Source organism: Antechinus flavipes, chromosome X, assembly GCF_016432865.1.
Source record: "Antechinus flavipes isolate AdamAnt ecotype Samford, QLD, Australia chromosome X, AdamAnt_v2, whole genome shotgun sequence".
Taxonomy (NCBI): domain Eukaryota; kingdom Metazoa; phylum Chordata; class Mammalia; order Dasyuromorphia; family Dasyuridae; genus Antechinus; species Antechinus flavipes.
In genome coordinates this window covers 53791677-53811101 of record NC_067404.1, presented here as the reverse complement: position 1 = coordinate 53811101, position 19425 = coordinate 53791677, and the positions used below count along the sequence as shown (strand labels likewise).

Genomic DNA, 19425 nt, shown 5'->3' with positions numbered 1-19425 from the left:
GACAGGCTAGATTGAGGGCCAGGGGACAGGCAATGGGTATGATGGGGGGGGGGGGCAGTGCGGCATTCTGTCCCTGCCAAATGATGGTATTCATCTTGAGCCACCGTCTTCTGGGAAGACTGGCTGAGCCGAGGCCTCCCCTCACCCCAGGAGAGAAGGAGGCTGACCCAGAGGAATGATATAAACAGTGACTCACCCTGCTTAGCTTCATCCCAGCCTCTGAAGCCTTTCCCAGAAGGACTGCAGATAGGCAGAGGGAGGCTGGGCCAGGGGTGGGAACAGCCCTCTGGTGGGAGCGGGGAGCAGGAGGGACTCCGCTGCCCTCCCCCGACGTCTCAACCCCCCTTCCTGCTCCCCCCACGGCCACCCCTCAGGTGGATCTTCTACCACCTCATCCCTCCTGCCATCCTCTCTGGATTAGTCATCCTGGCTTCCTGACTCTCTGTCCTGAGAGCTGACTAAGGGGTGTGGTGGGAGACCCCCAAGTTAGCATTTCCCCAGTAAGGCAAACAAAGGCCAGGACACCTTCAAAGAATTCAATGATTAAAACAATAAAGAGCTCAGCTACTATCAGCCATAAGCACTGGAGCCCGAAATGGTTTGTCATCTTAACTCTAGTGGAGAGGTTCTTGGCTACGGGGCAAAGAAATAAGAAATTTGGATAGGGGGCTGGGAAAAGCCCATGGGAACCATGGCCACTGCGCAGCCCGGAACAGAAAGGGAGGGTGCCATGATACAGTGGGAAGATGACCTGGTTTCCGATACAGCTTCTGACACTTATTACCCATGTGACCTTGCATGAGCTATTTTGTTACTGATGGACTGAATGACTGACTTCCCCTCCCTGGGCCTCAGTTTCCCTCTCTGTAAAATAAAGAGGTCGGATTAGATGGCTTCCGAGGCTCCTTTCAGCTTGGCATCTAGGATCATCATCTCTGATCCTTCGGGAAGGTAAAGGAGCAGGGAAAGCCGGCCTCCCCTAGCGCGCTCCTGTACTGAGGCTTGGCTCTGGTTTTCAATGGTTTGGGAGGAGGATCTTTGGGATGGGAGGAGGGAAAAAAAGAACCCAGCCTTGCCCCAGGTTCAGCAATCTCACTCCTCCACAAGGCCGGAGGGAGCCTCCTGAGGGCTTAGGAGCAACAAGTATTTATTGAGAGCCTACTATGTGTCAGAATATAGAAACAATCCCTACTTCAGAGATCCTCTGAGAGTGAAAGAACAGGAGTTCTCCAGAAACAGCAGAGCTTCCCATCATTGCTTCCCCCCGGAGCACAGGCTTTTTCCATAGAGTCCCTCAGCAGTTGACTGTCCCCCGCTCTTTTCTAGGGGCAGACCCTATCACAGGGCAGGGCAGCCAAGTCCAGGAGCCAGCCGGCTCTCCTTCTATCAGGACTCACCTGAATACAATCCCGATACAAGCGTGTCTTTTATTTTTGTTTCGGGCTCCCTTTCCTACTCCAGCTCACTTGGTGACTTCATCGGCTCCCATGGGTTCAATTATCATCTCTCTACAAATGACTCCCAGCATAATTTATGCAGCTTAGTCCGTCTCCCGAGCCCCAGGCCCCCATCACCAGCTGCCTATAGCAGTTCCGACTGGATAGCCGGTAGAGATCTCTAATTCAACATGTCCAAAACAGAACTCGTTCTCTTTCCCCCCAAGCCCTCCCCTTTTCCAAAGCTGCCACCATGTTTCCAGGCACTCGAGCTCAAAACTCTGGACCATTCCTAGCTCTTCCCAGGCCCTCGGGCCATGTGTCCAACCCCTTGCTAGGTCTTGTTGATCGGGCCTCCGCCACATCTGGAATATCTGTCTTTCCCTTCACTCCCAGAGCCACCGCCTGAGTTCAAGCCTTCATCTCCTCTTGCCTGGACTCTTGCAATAGGGTCCCAGCTCTGATCCCATGAGGCCACCATTCTCTTTCCTCTCCGGTCCATCCCATACACAGATGTTCAAGTGATACGCTCAGGTCTGTCCAGGGCACCGGCCTACTCAAAAAGCTTTGTCTTCCTAGTCCCGCCAAGATTAAACGCAAACTTCTCTGGCATTTAACGTTTTCCACAGAGCACAACGTAGTCTTTTCACCTTTTTTGTTGTTGTTTCCTTGTTTTTTTCCTTTCTCATTTTTTCCTTTTTGATCTGATTTTTCTTGTACAGCACGATAACTGTGGAAATAGGTATAGAAAACTAGAAAAATGTTCAACATATTGGATTACTTGCTGTCTAGGGGAGGGGTGGGGGAAGGGAGGGAGAAAAATTTGGAACACAAGGTTTTGCAAAGGGGAATGTGGAAAATTATCTTTGCGTGGATTTTGAAAATAAAAAGCTATTATCAAAGAAAGAAAAAACAGAAGGAAAGAAGGAAGGAAGAAAGAGAAAGGAAGGAAGAAAGAAAGAAAGAAAGAAGAAAGGAAGGAAGGAAGGAGGGAGGGAGGGAAGAATGAAGGAAAGGAGAAAGGAGGGAGGAAAGAATGAAAGAAAGGAAAAAGGGAGGGAGTAAAGGAGGGAAGGAAGGAAGAAAGAGAAAGGAAGGAAGGAAGGAAGGAGGAAGGAAGAAAGAAAGAAGAAAGAAAGAAAAGAAAAGAAAAGAAAGAAAGAAGAAAGAAAGAAGAAGAAAGGAAGGAAGGAAGGAAGAAAGAGAAAGGAAGGAAGGAAGGAAGAGAGGGAGGGAGGGAAGAATGAAGGAAAGGAGAAAGGGAGGGAGGAAAGGAGCGAAGGAAGGAGAAAAAGAAAAGAAAGAAAGAAAGAAAGAAAGGAAGGAAGGAAGAGAGGGAGGGAGGGAAGAACGAAGGAAAGGAGAAAGGGAGGGAGGAAAGGAGGGAAGGAAGGAGAAAAAGAAAAGAAAGACAGACAGAAAGGAAGGAAGGAAGAAAGAAAGAAAGGAAGGAAGAGAGGGAGGGAGGGAAGAATGAAGGAAAGAAGAAAGGGAGGGAGGAAAGGAGGGAAGGAAGGAGAAAAAGAAAAGAAAGAAAGACAGAAAGGAAGGAAGGAAGGAAGGAAGGAAGGAGGAAGGAAGGAAGGAAGGAAGGAAGGAAGGAAGAGAGGGAGGGAAGAATGAAGGAAAGGAGAAAGGGAGGGAGGAAAGGAGGGAAGGAAGGAGAAAAAAAAAAAAAGAAAGGAAGGAAGGAAGGAAGGAAGAGAGAGAGGGAGAGAGACAAGGAGGGAGTGAGGGAAGAAGAAAGGAAATAAAAAGCTATTATTTAAAAAAAAGAAAAGAAAAAAAAATTTTAAGTTCACCACAGCTGACAAGAAGCACCTGTCAGGAATACCTGGGTTCAAATCCCACCCCGGATACTCAAGGTTGTATGACATTGAACAAGTCACTTAAATCATCCTGGGCCTCACTTATCTGGGAAATGATGGGGCCAATGTTCCTTCTCGCTCTAAATCTTGATTCCCACGGTCCTACCTTCACAGCTTGTTTGCTCAGTTTCCCTTCATGCAGACTCCAGGCCAGCCACACTGGCTTCTTTGCTGTGTCTGGCTGTCCTCATGCCTCTTCTAGGCTGTCCCTCCTCACCCCCCAGAATCCCTTCAGAATCCAGCTCAAACAGTCCCTTCCCCGGGAAGCCCACCCTGATCCATCCCTGTGCCCAGCCTGAGCTTGTCCTGTTTCCCCTTGAAATCAGGGCCTGCTTCATTTGTATCCCTAGCACTGAGCACAGAGCTTGGCATGGAACAGGCACTTCAGAAAAGTGTTTTGATTGAGTCATTGACTGATTGCAGAGGGAAAGGACAAAGGTGACCTTCAGGAAGGGCCCTGTTCCCGAATGAGCACAGATTCCAAATGAATGAGATCTGCCAGAAGGAGGTTTGGGCAGCTGCTGGTGGGGAGGCGGAATGGGGAGGGGTCCGTGGGCCCCCTCATCCCATGGTCCTCAGTGAGCAGGGAAGGAGGCTCTTTTGATTTCGGGGCCGCGGGGCTCAGGGGATGGAGATCTGGGGGAGGCCCTGACCTGCTTTTCTTGTGGCTTCTACCATAGGTCTGATTTTGGTCTTCTACCTTATCTTCTATGCCTTCCTGGCCGGGATGTTCGCTCTGTGCATGTACACCATGCTGCTGACCATCAGCCCTTACATCCCAACCTACAGGGATCGAGTGAGCCCCCCCGGTAAGCGAGTCCCCAAGACCGATGCCAAGGCCGTCCCGCGCCACTGTCTCAGGGCTGTCTGCGCCGCTTGGCCGGCCTCGCTACCGGCTCTTCCCGGCAATGACTTAAGGATGCAATTATTAAGAGGGAATGTAAAATGGAACTTGGCAAATGGTGGTCCATTTCATTTTGATTGCTGGGTGCGGGGGAGGAAATGTTTTCATGGGAATAAAGATTCATCTGCAAAGGGGACAGGACCAAGCTTGGGTGAATCTAACCAAGGTTCCTTTCCCTGCTTGCCAGGAGTTATGATCAGGCCCTACACATACAGCTTTGTCTTCAACTTCAATGCATCTGAACGGAGCACGTGGGTCTCTTATGTGGACAGTTTGCATCACTTCCTTCAGGGTAAGTCGGTCCTCCAGAATGGGAAGATGGGAAAATTAAGGTAGTTCTGAAAGTGGGAGCTCCTAGAGGAGATGCCCGGGCAGATAGAGGGTTACCCTCTGAGGTCCCTTCCAGCTTATACCAAGTCTAGTTAGAAGAGGCAGCAAGGCAGCATTAATCATTTTTTTTCCCTGAGGCAATTGGGGTTAAGTGACTTGCCCAGGTCACACAGCCAGGAAGTGTTAAGTGTCTGAGGTCACATTTGAACTCAGGGCCTCCTGACTTCAAGGCTGGTGCTCTATCCGCTGTGTCACCTAGCTGCCTGGGCAGCATTAATAATCATAAATATTTAGGATTTCATTTGAGTTTTGCAACAATCCAATGAAACTGGTTATATTCTCAAGTATTCTAACACCCCAATGGGCCTACTGATATTCCCTGTGGTACTTTATCTCATGACCCACCCCTGCCTGACCTTACGGTGTACCTCTTATCCATGTTTTCCCCAAAGTTCCTTATCTGGAAAATTAGAATTTTGGATTAGATGGCTTTTAAGATCCTCTCTAGCTCTAGGCCTAGACCTGACCCCATGTGTGACCTCAGCCTAGTCCTCAGTTTCTTTATCTGGAAAATGAGGCCGTTGGACTGGATGACCTCTAAGGTCCCTGCCAACTCTCTGCCCGTGTGCCTCTCCTTCACCTTCTGTGTGATACAAATTTGCAATTTTGGGGGGCCTATTGTGTCACGTTTCACAGACATACAACACCCAATAGGAAACTGGGCTGAAAAGCTGGGCTTTGGTTTCTGGCATTATTAGCCCATTTTAAAAATTAAGAAACCGAGACCTGGAAGGCAAAGTGAAATACCCATGGTTACATAGCTAGTAAGTATCAGTGGCAGGATTTGAATCCAGGATTCTCCTGAGCAGTGTTATGTTTTCTTTTGTTTTGTTTTACTGACACATTTTTTGGGGGAAAAAAAAGAGAGATCACTTCTCAGGGCTAGAGATTTTCCATGAAGAGAGCCAGTGTCTACTTCCCGTGGCACAGAACTGCTGGAGCCCCCAGTTTCAGCATTTTGCCCCTAAAAGCACCAGCTTAGGATCATTGATTCCATCTCTCTGGCTTCTAGAGGAGCGACCATCAGTATTTCAGTTGAGCAAACAATGCAGTGGTACTACCGAGTCATCAATTTTCTTAATAGAGGAAGCTGGGTGGCTCAATAGAGAGATCACTGAGCCTGCAGTCAGAAAGATCTGGGTCCAAATCCTGCCTCAGACACTACTAGCTGTGTGACCGTGGGCACGTTACTTAAACTCTGTCTCAGTTTCCTCATCTGTAAAATAGAGAGAGTAATAGCATTCAACTCTCACAGTTGTGAGGGTCAAATGGAATATTACTTGTCAAAAGTTTAGTACCATGTTTGGCACACAGTAGGTGCTTAATTAAATGCTGATTTCCTTCCTTCCTAATGGGAAGGTCAGAGAACTATAGATCTTCAAAGCTGGAAAAGCCCTGAGTACCACCCAGAAACCAAGATCTTTTCACCCCACTTCCCTATGGGGTCCCCAAGAAATTCAAGAAGAAATGAAACAGTGCTCCCCAAGAAATGAAATAAGAGATGAAACAGTGCTCCCTAAGAAATTAAATAAGAGATGAAACAGTGGTCTCTAAGAAATTAAAAACTTAGACCACACAAAGGGTGAAGGAGAGCTGGCAGGGACCTCCAACTCTCTCAAAGAGGGACCTTGGGGACGTTCCAATGACAGAAGATGCTGGGCTGCTCCAGGGGCAATACCTATTTTTCATCCTTGTCATCATCACTGTTATTCAATTTCAGCCACCAGATAATAAGCCCGAGAGCTGAAATCAAAGAGGGAAAGCCAGTCAAATGAGTTTAACTGTCTTAAGATGGCTGGGAAGAGGCACTGCGGTAGAAAAAGCACAGCGCCGGACCGAGCCAGGTCCGAGACTCGGCTTTGCGTGACCTTTGCATACCCAAGGTCATAGGTTGTACTTGGACAAGTTTCTGAGCCCAAGCTTCTTTATGAGTTTGATTTTCTATCTATATGATGAGGAACTCAGAGTAGAAGCAGCAAAGAACAATGGAAATACGTTGGCTAGGTTGACAGAGGCCTTGGTAATTCTTGATAATTATTACTTGTGCAAGTCACTCCACTCCTTTCCTCAGCTGTAAAATGACTAAAAAGTCCACAAAAAGTAGACTAAATGGCCTCTGAGGTCCCTTCCACCTTGAGATGTGTGTCACATATCATGATTTAAGTACTGCATGTTGAGTCAAAAAGACTCAAGTCTTTCAAGGTTCAATAACCGTGGACAAGACACTTCTCTCTGCCTCAGTTTCCTCAGGTGTAAAAGGAGTTCTTCTAGCTTGAGATTCACGACCCTATGTTCCTAAGTTACTAACCTCCCTGGAGCCTCAGTTTCCTCCTCTATAAAATAAGAGGATTGGACTAGATTGTCTTTGAGGCCCTTCCCAGCTCTAGAGTTTAGGTCCTATAACTTGATACTCTTTCCAACTCTAATATTTTATGAATTTCTTTCCTTTTTTTAAAAAAAATTTCTTTGTAAGCAGGAGGACAACTGTTTAGGAGAGGGGATTGCTAAAAGGAGCAGGTCTCAGAAACAGAAATATCTTGTAAGCAGAGGATCAGTTTCATTCCCATGAGGCCCTGGGGTTTTGCAATAAGGGTCAGACCCATGTCACAGTATTTTTAGTGGAAATACCTCAAGAGGAACAATAAGTATGTGACTTCAGCTTCTATTTCAAAAATTATTTATGTGAACACGGTTGTTTTTTCTAAAAAAGACGGAGGGAAAAAGCACCCTCGAACTGAATGGATCTTTGTTGTGTTTTTTAAGTGCAGCTAAAAACAGAAGCCAATTTCCTTCTAAAGGGGCCCTGTTAATCTTAAATCCAACAAGTAAATGACCTCAGTCCGGAGGTAGGGCAGCCAGTTGTTAGCTTCAGTTCTGATCTAGTAGAAGCATGCATCCTGACCAGAAGCGGGAAGGGACTGGCACTAACTTGGACGTTCAGCATCCGAGTGACGTTCAACATCTGGAGCAGTGATGCTGAAAAAGGGACCAGAGGGGCTAAGGATGTTCAGATATAGAGCCGAGGGGTATCTCCCATCCCGGGGAAGCGGATAATGGGCTCTGTTTTTCAGCCCCTACTCTGGATGTTGCAGATCCAGCCACCCTCCAGACCAAGAGAAAGGAAATCTTAAGAGTCTCAGTCTGCTTATATTTAAAATGGAGGAGGAGGATCCTAGTAACACTAGCTGCCTTGCAAACATGTTATGAAGATGAACCGAATAGAGCTAAAAATACTAGGGCACGTTGTAAAATGTTGATAGGAGAGAGAAAGCCGCTTCGAACTGGGGATGACTGAAGTTCAAGTCCCATCTCAGACACATACTGGGAAAGTCCCTTAACTCCCAGTAGCCTAGGAATATCTCTAAGATAATAACTCACAGAGATGCCAGTCTGCCCTGGTAAAGGGCGTTTCCTCATTGGAAGCTCCTCACAGCGATGAAATCAGGGCTGGTCTCGTCCTGTAATTGTTATTATCACCTTGACATAGTAGATAGGCGACCTCAAAATGAAGCCCTGAATTCATCACAGATCCTGGTTGTGTCTCTCTGGGCAGACCATTTAACCTCCCAGTACCCCAAGCAGCTCTCTCCTACTGTAAATCGAAGAGAAGCTGGCTATCTACATTGGCGCAGGCGGTTTCTTCACCTGGGAGAATCCAGACTCCCAGCCATAAAATCACAAATCCAGTTCAGACAAACTCCTACATATCGGTTACGGGTGGGGGTGGCAATGGGTTACCTCTTTATTCCCTATTGATATCAGAATTCTATTTATTATAGTCTCTATTATATTATCTAATTATATTTCTGTATCATATATAAATACGTAATCTACAATTATATATAACATACATATTATACATTGAATGCCAGTATTATTGTACTGTCATCTCATCTGCCTAGTCATGATTAATTTCTGTTTTCAAAAACCATCGATTGAACATCTGCCGTGTGATCCACCCCCTGGAAGCAGGATTACGCCAACTCTGTGGACCGGGGGAGTGTTGAAGACGGCCGGGGCCAGAGGCTCCCAGGTCCCGAGGTGGAAGGGGATGTGGAGGTCAGCTAGACGGGGACTCACAGCATCTCAGATGCGATTTGACCCCACGACGTGCCGGTCCAGAACTAAGGCTCTTTGCACCACATGGCACTACCTGTTGATTGATTGACTGATTGGGGGCGGTGATGGGAGTCAGGAGAGGGAGTCGGTGGAGGGCGTTGAATGCATGACTGATGCTCATGTAGTCCAAGATGGAAGGCTGCTTGAAAGGAGCCTGGAGGGAGGCCTTCCCATGGTGCCAGCCTCAATTTATCTTCCCTCTGACTACAGCGTACAATGACAGCATTCAAGATGAAAAAAATGTGAACTGCACTCCCGGGCAGTATTTCATCCAGGAGGGAGCAGAGGACAAAGAGAAGAAAGCTTGTCAGTTCAAACGCTCGTTTCTGGGGAACTGCTCGGGCCTCGATGATCCGACGTTTGGCTATTCCACCGGGCAGCCTTGTGTCCTTTTGAAGATGAACCGGGTAAGGTCCGCTTACGGTGTGGTTCTTGCTGCTCCCAGAGGAGCCCATTCCAGAGTCATCAGTGAAAGAAAGGGAATCATCAAAGAAATGAGCATGATTATGATTAATTATAATAAATGACAGCTTCAGTAAAGTAGCAGGATACAAAACGAAGGGCATTTCTACATATTATAAAAACCAGAAAAAAATGAGAAATTCTACTCAAAATACGTTAAATATCTTGAGTTAACCTATTAAGACATTGGCAAGATTTCTACAGGGAGGCCTCAAAAGTCTTAGGGCTATGTTGAACATATATTGCATGATTATCCATTGGGGGTGGGGGAGTTGGGGGGAGTGAGGGAAAAAAATTGGAGCGTAAGGTTTTGCAAGGGTGAATGTTGAAAATTATCCATACATATGTCTTGAAAATAAAAAGCATTACTAAAAATATAATGCTGGGGAAAAAAAAGTCTTAGTTCTGTTTTAAGCTATTAGAACTCTAAGACTTTTGAGATGCCCTGTATAAAACTATAAAACATCCTTTATACAAATAAAGACAAATAACTGAGGCGGAAGTGTTCGTGATTGGAACATGCTAATTAATAGAAGAAAATGATGAAATTACCCAAAGTAATTTGCAGATTTATCATTCTGCCAATAAAGCCACTGAGGGGATGATTTAAAGAACTAGCCAGGGGAATGACATTAATTTGGAGGAATAAGAGGCTAGAATTTCAAATGAAAATGAAAAAAAAGTAGGATTTATAAAGAAAGTACTAGTTCAAAAATAGAAAAAAAAATAGATCAATGGAACATACGCCATTGAAAATGGTAATACTGGGTTTGATAAATCCAAGAACATAAATTTCTCTTTACTTGAGAAGAAATGATGGGAAAACTAGAAAGCACTTTGGTAGCAATTGGGTTTGTTGATTTTTATACTTTTATTTTTATTTACTTGTTAATCTGAACTTGACAATAATAGACAAAAATGAGCATTTCCATAAACAGAATAGAAAGAGAAAGTAAACCATAAAATCGTGAATCCCTATTACATACAGCTTACATTTGTTTTAAAAAGAATATAATAAATTCAACATATAAGTTTTAAAGCTATCCTGCTTGCCTCTTTTCTCTCTCTCTCTCTCTCTTTCTCAGAGACCCCTCAAACTTCCTTATATTTTCTTCTGTGCTTTTTCTCTTTAAATACTACAACGACTCCTTTTTCTTTCTTGTTTAGTTAAAAATTCTCCCCAATCTCCTCCAAATTAAAAAAAAAACTCATTAGTAACAAACAGGTATAGTCAAAACAAATCCTCCCATTGACCATATTTGAAAAGAGCTTCAAATTTTTCTGTCACTCATTGGGTAACATGTTTCATCATTGATCCTTAGAAGTGAGGGGTTTCTTCAGTCATTTTTCAGTCATGTCAGACTCTTCATGACCCTTTTTGGTGGGGTTTCTTGGCAAAGATTCTGGATTGGTTTGTCATCTCCTTCTCCAGCTCATTTTACAGATGAAGAAACTGAGGTAAGCAGAGTTAAGTGACTTGCACAGGGTCATACAGAGTCATACATGTGTTGGTCATCAGCAATTAAGTTTAGACTGACATCTTACATCATATACTGCAATAAGCTTCAAATATATATACAACTAAGAACTCTGGGAAATGAGTGTGGATCACAACATAACATTTCCACTCCTTCTGTTTTAGTCCGCTTGCATTTTTGTTTTCCTTCCCAGGTTATTTTTACCTTCTTTCTAAATCCAATTTTTCTTGTGCAGCACGACAACTGTATAAATATGTTGCATTTAACATATACTTTAGCATATTTAACATGTATTGGTCTACCTGCCATCTAGGGGAGGGGAAAAGTTGGAACTGAAGATTTTGCAAGGGTCAATGCTGAAAAATTATCCATGCATATGTCTTGTAAATAAAAAGCTATAATAAAAAAAAACCAAATAAATATAGAACTATGAAAGATTACCCTAAACAAAATTGGATGAGAATGAAAGGGCTGCTTTCCATAATTATGTCTAGGGGGAAATTTCTTAACCAGATAAGGGATAGAGATGACCATAAAATACAAATTAGAAAACGTTGATTACATAGCCCCCCAAAAAGCTTTTGCATGAACAAATCAGTGTAAATAGAATAATAAAAGAAATGGGAGGGAAACGTCACCAAATATCATTGATAAAAATATATCTGAGCTACATAGCTATATAAAAAATAACAGACCAAAAGTAAGTCCCTAATAAAAGTTTTTAAAGGCTATAAATGAATAATTCTCAAGAGAACTACAAATTATCAACAACCACGTGAAAACAGGCTCCTAATTGTTAATGACAGGAGAAATATAAATCAAGATGACACTGAAAGTTCATCTCATACCTTGCAAATTGGCAAAAAAAAAAAGGGAACAATCTATGTTGGAAGAACTATGGGGAGGCAAACATGCTAATAAACTGTTGTGGAGCTGAGATTTGCTCAAACTCTTCTGGATAACAACAAAATAAGGGATTCAGATGTCTAGACCCCTTGACCCAGCAATCCCCCTACACCGAGTATACTCCCCAGGGAGGTCAAAGATATAAAGAAAGACAACATATGTACATAAAAATATTTATAGCAGCACTTCCTTTTTATATATTGTAGATATTCTCTATTTTATTTTTAAAATCATCATAATTATTATGCTGATGACTTTATCCTTTTTTAAAATTCAATAGCATTTTCTTTTTCTGATTACATGTAAAGATAGTTTTCAACATTCATTTTTGTAAGATCTTGAGTTCCCGATTTTTTTTCTCCCTCCTTCTCCCCTTCCCAAGCCAGCAAGCAACCTATAGCAGTACTTTTTATGGCAACAGAGATCTGGAAGCAAAGGAGGTGGCCGGCCATTGAGGAAAGAGCTGAAGGAATTGCTGTATCTGAATGTAGTGGAATATTATTTTTCAGTAAAAATATTTGTTTAAATTGATGCAGAGTAGAATAGGTAGAAACAGAGAACGATTTACAAAATGACTTCAATCGATACGGATGAAAAGGTCACTCAAAGGAATCTCCAGACATCAGAGAGATATAATGGAAGATTCCCGGAATGAAATGTTATAATGCATCGTCAGACACAATTACTCACTGGAGCAGTTTTGTTTACTTGAGGGAGTGTTCGATTCCAGGGGATGGGGAAAGGGAGGCAGTGAATTTCCAAAAATGACTATAATGTAAAAAAAAAAAAAAAAGGAAGACACCAATAAAGCTTTAAAAGGACAGGTGCGGGCTTTATAAATCACTGCCAATGCTGTCCTTTAAAAAAAAAATCCAAGTTTTGTGGCTGCTCAAAGTGGTCTTTGTTCATGAAGTAGCATCATTGTTCCTATTTCACAGATGAGAACCCTGAGCCCCAGAGAGATGAAGTAACTTGTCTAGTAACAAGGCTAGAAAGTGACAGAATACTTTAGTCTCCAGTCTACGAAGCTTCCTATTCTACCCGAGCTGCTGGATGATAAGAATGTACCAGGACAGATGGGGGGCAATGTGAAAGTTAACTTCTCTTTTAACACTCCCCCCATAGTTCTTTAACCCCAAATATTCCTGCTTTAGATCGGCTTCATGTATGATCACTATGGAGAGGAGAACAAGGAGCAGGAAAACAGGCAGAGAGTTCAGAGCAATTTCCACTCCTAGAAACATCACCATGGTGACACTGATAGAGCCACTTAAGCTAAAGGAGAAAATAATTTTCCCCAAGTACCCTCCTTCCCTCTCTTTTTGTTTCCCTTCCTCCCTGCCTTTCTTCCTTCCCTTTTCATCTCTTTCTTTCTTTCTCTTCTTCTTCCTCTCTCCCTACCTCCTTCCTTCCTTTCCTTTTCTTTCTTTTCCTTCTCCCTTCCTTTCTTTTTCTTTTTCTTGTTTTTCTCTCTCTTTCTCTTTTTATTTTCTGTTTTCTTCTCTCCTTTTCTGCCTTCCTTTCTTCCTTCTTCCCTTCCTTCTTCTTCCCTCTCTCCTTCCTTCCCTCCCTCCCTCCCTCTTTCCTTTCCCTCCCTCTTTCCTTTCCCTCCCTCTTTCCCTCCTTCCTTCCTCCTTTGTGAGATGCTCCCTACCTCTTTCCTTCCTTCCTTTCTTCCTTCCTTTCTTCCCTCCCTCCTTCCTTCCTTCCTTTCTTCCCTCCCTCCCTCCTTCCTTCCTTCCTTCCTTCCTTCTTTCCTTCCTTCCTTCCTTCCTTCCTTCCTTCTTTACTTCCTCCTTCATTCGGATATACTTTGGATGGAGGCTCTCTCCTCTGTTCTTAGCATATTTTACGTATATTATACTTAATTATGTTCCTGTCTTGAGGCAAAAATTCCTTGAGGACAGGGACTACAGTTTATTTAATCTTTACATCTATCCCAACACCAAGGGTCCTATATACAGCAGGGGCTCAATAAATGCCTGTGGAATTGAAGTCCATTAAATTAAAGCTGGTTGTTGTTGTTTTTCCTTTAAATAGATTGTAGGCTTTCATCCTGGCAATGGAGAACCTGTGAAGGTCAACTGCCATGTTCAGGTAATGTTTGTTTGATTCAACTTTGGTCCCAGAAAGCTTTGTGGGAAAGGTCATCCCCATATATCACTGCAGGCCTTAGTCACGGGGTGTCCCCATTAGCAGTCTCTAGACTCACCTGGCCCCAGAACACTTTAGGGCTTAAAATATAGCAAGAAACTCACAAATGCGGGCTGGGGGTGGGGGTGGGAAATGCCGCTGAGACAAAGGAAGACGTGGGTCACTTAGGAACAAAATGAAGGAAATTAAATCTGTTTTAGAACGATTAGTTATTGGCCACATTAAACATTTGGAATATACCATTGTGTTTCACAGTTAATATTTCAGAAAGAGAGGCAGCAACATGGTATGGTGGATAGACAGCTGGCTTTGCAGTCAGGAGGACCTGGGTTCAAATCCTGACATAGATACTCACTGGCTGGAGGATCCCAGTCATGCCCCTTAACCTTCTCAGTGCCCCAGGCAGCTGAGATTGAACAGCTACTGACTAGGGATCCATCTGCATTGGTAGAATGAGTTCTCTTGCCAGGAACTCACTCTACTGGGGTTCTCCAACTTTTTGCACCCTTCAAAAGTCTTGAGGACCTCTCCTCAGAGCTTTGTTTATATGTGTTCTAGTTGTTGATATTTATGGTATTCAAAATTCAAATGTCTTAGTATGATTATAAAAATGGTTTTGATCTTGTAAACCTTGTAAGTCTCAGAGACCCTCAGAGGTCCCTGGACCGCCGTCAGAGGCCCACTCCACGCTACCGTATTGTTGAAAAGGGTTCCCATTCGGCAAGGAATTGTAAATGAAAGGGATGCCCAGTAAGGGGAGAATGACTGAAGAGATTTTGGTAAATCATTGTGGTGGGATACCGGAGCGCCGTAAGAAATGATGAAAGGGGCGGTTTCAGAGAATCCTGAGAAGATTTATACGGACTGAGACAAAGTGAAGTGAGCAGAACTGGGAGAACCATCAAAATATAATAACGGCATTATTATTGTCATGACAAACAACTTTGAAAGACTCAAGGACTCAGAGCAAAACAACAACCCAATACGGTTCCGAAAGATTTAGGATCTAAAATGTTATCCCCTTCCAAAAAGAGAACTGCTGGACTCAGAGGACAGATCAAAGCATATTTTCCCTTTCTTTATTTTTCTTGTTTTTTATGGGGGGGGGGAGAACATGGCTGATATAGACATGTTTTGCATGAATTCATACGTATCACGAGTATCATATTTCTTACCTTTTCAATGAGGAAAAAAAGGATGAGGATTTGGTAGTAAAAATAAAAATTTGAAGGAAAAAAAGGCAGCTCATAGAACAAAAGAAATTGAGAATACTGGTTCAATGGATAGGGCAATAGACTTGGAACCAAGAACACCTGGGTTTAAATCCTTTCTAGGGAACTAACTTCCTGTGTGATCACAGGAAAATGACTGGCCTCCATTTCCTCATCTGAGATCCCTTCTAGCTCTAGTAGATCTAGGATCCTCTGGGAGAACTTGGGCAAATAGATTCCCCTTTCCATAACTCAGTTTCCTCAGCTATAAAATGAAGGTATTGGACTAGCTAGCCCTCTGAGGTCCCGTCCAACTTTAGAGCCGGGAGCCTCTCATCCACCATTTGTAAGCCAGGGCCCTTTCTGTTTTCCCCTCTCCAGAAAGGCAACAAGAGTGATCTGAAATCCATGGACTTCTATCCAGAGACTGGCACGTTCGACCTGAGTTACTACCCTTACTATGGCAAGCTCACTCACGTAAGTACCAGTACCAACACTTGTCCTTGAGAGGCTAACTGCCCAAAGAGACAGGTTCTTATCACTGATGTCTCTGGGAAAAATAGAAGGGTCCCATAACCCAGTACCGCCACTGAGAGCCTTTTTCCTTATTTCTCTTCCCCCACCCCATCTTTTTTAGTTTTTAAAAATATGATCAATGGGGGCAGCTAGGTAGAACAGTAGATGGTGCCAGCCATGAAGTCAGGAGGACCTGAATTCAAATCCTCAGACCCTTAATACTTCCTAGCTGTGTGACCTGGACAAGTCATTTAACCCCAATTGCCTTTGCAGAAAACCAAACAAAATACGATTAATAGAAGATTTTGTTTTGCTTAACTATATTTTGTAACAAGGGTTTTGTTTTTTCTTTTTTTCTTACTTGAGGGGAGGGTAGAGATCAGAGAGTAAAAAAAGAGGATCTTTATTGTCCAAGAAGGGGCATGGAGGACGAGGGAGACCTGAGTATGTTTGTTGGCGAAAGCAGAAGATACAGACTGAAGATCGGAACCAGGGTTCTTAGTAACACAGTAAGATTGGGTAGTGCCCTCTCGGGAAGAAAAAATGAGGAACTGAAAGAATCTCGTAGGGACCTGTTTTGATAGGCGGGAAACTAATCAAGTCAAGAAGCATCTACTCAATGCTTACCATGTGCCAGCCATGTATAGAAAGAAAAAAATCTTGTAGTCCATGGGGGAGAAAGCATGTACGTGGATAAATGTGTACAGGCTTAAATACATGCCCAACGCATGGCAAGGAAAGGCAGCCAGGTAGTTAAAGGCGCTTTAGGGGAGGAGGACAATAAGGTTGGGGACAGGAGAGGAGAAGGAGTTTGATAGAGGTAGTGTTTGAACCTTCTGGTTGTAGAGGTATTGGTAGCGAGGACAGGCTGGGATAAACATTATATAAATCAATCGAGATTTATTTATTTAGGGCCTACTAGGTGCTCAGGCAAGAGCAGCTAGATGGAGCACCGGGCCGGGAATCTTCCCGAGTTCAAATCCAGCCTCAGACACGTACTAACTGTGTGACTGGGCAAGTCATTTAACCTGATCTGCCTCAGTTTCCTCATCTGTAAAGTGAATCGGAGAAGGAGATGGCAAACCACTCCGGTATCTCTGCCGAGAAAATCTCAGATGCTGAACAACAACCGAATGCCACGTGCCAAGCGCCATGCTCCACAGGAGGACAGTAGGCAGCTGAGGGCAGGGAGAGGACCATGGAGGAGCAGAATGAGGTTCCTGGGTCTGGAGAGAGATCCAGGACTGGGAGGTTCTGTCAGGCTCAGTCATACCAAGGCCCAGTTTGAGAGACTGTGATGCTATGCTTTTATCCCTTGGGTTTCAGTTAGAAGAAAGACATGACAGAAAAGGTCAGGGCAGGGGATGGAACAGGAAAGAACGGGACTCTTGTCCCTGGCACCGATCACACACCGCAGAGGAGACCTTCCTTACTGGAACTTGGGCTCCCCCGGGACAATCACACTGTGCACTGGGGATACAACAAAGCACCCCTTACCCAGGGTATCTCGAAAACTCCCAGTTACATGTGGGTTAAACCCCAGACTCTTCTTGATCCTCTCCCTTCTCGTTAGAAATCTTTCTATAAAATGCCCGAGCCCCTTTTCTGGTAGCAAAGAACTGGAAATCGAGGGGATGCCCATTAATCGGGGTGCATCTGCCCAAACTGCGGTATGTGATTGTGGAGGGCTACTAATGTAGCATAATAAACTCCCAGAATGCTCTCAGAAAAACTTGAAATGATTTACAAGAACCGGTGCAAAGTGAAGCGAGCAGAACCAGGAGAATGTCGTATGGGCAACAGCCCCAGAGGAAGAACCGCTGATGTCTGAATGTATGGTTGAAGCATAAAACAAAATGAAATGCCTGAATCCGCGGGAAGGGTCTAGGAATCAAGAAGACCTGGATTCAAATCCTGCTTCTAAAGAGCTGTGCCCAGTCCCCACAGCAGACCCATGCCCTGTCCCTATGTCGAAGCTAACTCACTGACCCTCCCTGGGCCTCAGTTTACTCATCTGTAAAGTAAGAGCACTATACTGGATGGCTTCAGAAGTACCTTGTAGAACTACAGCTAACATGCTGTGGTCTGATCGTGTCTTTGGGCCAGATGCTTTATCACAGCTTCCTCCCCTAGTAAGTAGATATACCCTCCGAGGTCTCTTCTAGCTCTAAAACTGATTCTATGTGTGATTTTGGACAGATCCCTTAACCACTCTGAGTCTCAGTTTCCCCCTTTGGAAAGTGAGGGGGGCTGTACCAGAGGCCTCTCAGATCTCTTTCAGCTCTAGATCTAGAGTGCCCACACTTTAGGCAAGTTCCTCCCTTGCCCAGACCTCAGTTTCCTCCTGTATAAAATAAAGGGGCTGGACTAGATGGCCTTTGAGGGCCCTTCCCATTTTGCATCTAGGATGGATACTACGGTATCATTTCCCCGCCTCAGTAAGTAGAGCCTTCAGATTGTTGTCTACTGCTCCCTTAGGCCTTTCTGCCCATCCTTCGGGCCCTCGCCGATCCCCACCGGGACGGGTGCCGGGGACTGGGCCGAGCACGCCCTTAGCCCGCTGCTCCCCCTTCCTTCGAATTCCCTCTTAAACTCTCCTCCCGCCTGCAGGTCAACTACACGTCCCCGCTGGTGGCCGTGCACTTCACAGAAGTGAAGAAGAACCGGGCCGTGGGTGTAGAATGCCAGCTGAAGGGCAGAAACATCCAGAACAACGTCACCAACGACCGGTTCGTGGGCCGGGTGGTCTTCACGCTGAATATCGGCGGGTAGCTGCTCGGCCTCGGCTTCCCTCCCCCCGCTGCCGTCCTCCCACACGTCACCCATAGCCACCCACTCTCTGAGGACACGGTCACGTATCCTTTAGGACAACAAGTGCTATCCATCGCCTTAGGTTTGGAAAGGTCGCCCTGGTGCCCCCTGGATGGACTTCCATTTCCCTTCTTCCACTTAATAAAGCAAGAACCACTTGTGCTGATAAGTGATCACATTGTAGCATCATTACCACCATGTGTCAGACCAGGGGCACCTTGAAGAAAGCTTTCTCTCTTAACTCTGAAACCGTGAGGAAGTGCCCGGGGGAGCGGGAAGAGGAGGATCTGTAATCCGAGGCCGGGGGGTTGAGTCCGTCTCTATCATTCAGAGCCCCGTGGAGGGCCGAGGGAGGGGGGTTCACTAGAGCTGCTAGAAAAGAGGCAGTGCGCTATGGTGACCAGGGGCCCGAGCTTGGAAGCTCTGGAGTCGAATCCCACCTCAAACGCTCCTATCAGCTGGGTGACCCTGAGCAAGTCCTTTTCCCTGCCTGTACCTCTGTTTCCTTCTCTGTAAAATGAAGGGGTTGAACTAGAGGGCTTCTGAGGAATTTTCCAGCTCTAGAGCTTTTAACCTCTTTGTGCCTCAGTTTCCTCCTCTGTAACATGAAGGGGTTGCTTCCCTCCCCCCGCTGCTATCTGAAATCCCTTCTGGCTCTCGAATCTAAGGTTCCCATGATCTCTGGGGGCCGTTTCAGCTCCGCTAAGTTCCGGGGCCCTTCGTTCTGGGAGGAGAGGCTTGGGACATGAGGTTAAACCGGGAAGTTGGCGACAACTAGCGCTCGTGGGGTTTGGACCTTCAAGCTCCTTGGTCCATTGAGCGTCTCCATGAGGCGGACACGAAGGTCTCGGCTGTGGCACAAAGCTCGCTGGGTAATCGGGGGCTGCTCCTGATGGCTGACCAGCCAGCAGACCGATTTCTGCTTCTTCCCACAGCCATTCAGAACTTTTCCCATTTGGCTCCCAGCATCCTTGACTTAGAGACTGCTAGGGGTACGGAACTCAGGGTGCCGATGGAAAGAGGACCTTCTAGCTGGACAGAAGGGCCATCCGGAAACTATTTGGGGCCGGGAGCTGAGCTCTCCACAGGGACTTCTATAGGAAGGGCTTCCCTCCGCCAACAGGCCCAAGGGTGTTGTAAGACCACCAGACCATCCCCCTTCCTATGGGA

At 45.1% G+C, this 19425-nt stretch overlaps 1 protein-coding gene across 2 annotated transcripts in view; it reads left to right on the top strand.

Annotated features, from left to right (window-relative positions):
• ATP1B4 (ATPase Na+/K+ transporting family member beta 4) overlaps positions 1-18424 on the top strand; it is a 32704-nt gene extending 14280 nt beyond the window's left edge. For both annotated transcript variants that reach the window (XM_051968139.1, XM_051968140.1), the window contains exons 3-8: positions 3985-4113; positions 4396-4500; positions 8928-9124; positions 13604-13660; positions 15310-15405; positions 18055-18424. In XM_051968139.1, the coding sequence (XP_051824099.1) occupies positions 3985-4113; positions 4396-4500; positions 8928-9124; positions 13604-13660; positions 15310-15405; positions 18055-18216 (746 nt within the window). In that variant the 3' untranslated portion in view covers positions 18217-18424. The remainder of the gene's footprint in view (positions 1-3984; positions 4114-4395; positions 4501-8927; positions 9125-13603; positions 13661-15309; positions 15406-18054) is intronic.
• Positions 18425-19425: the final 1001 nt, after the last annotated feature.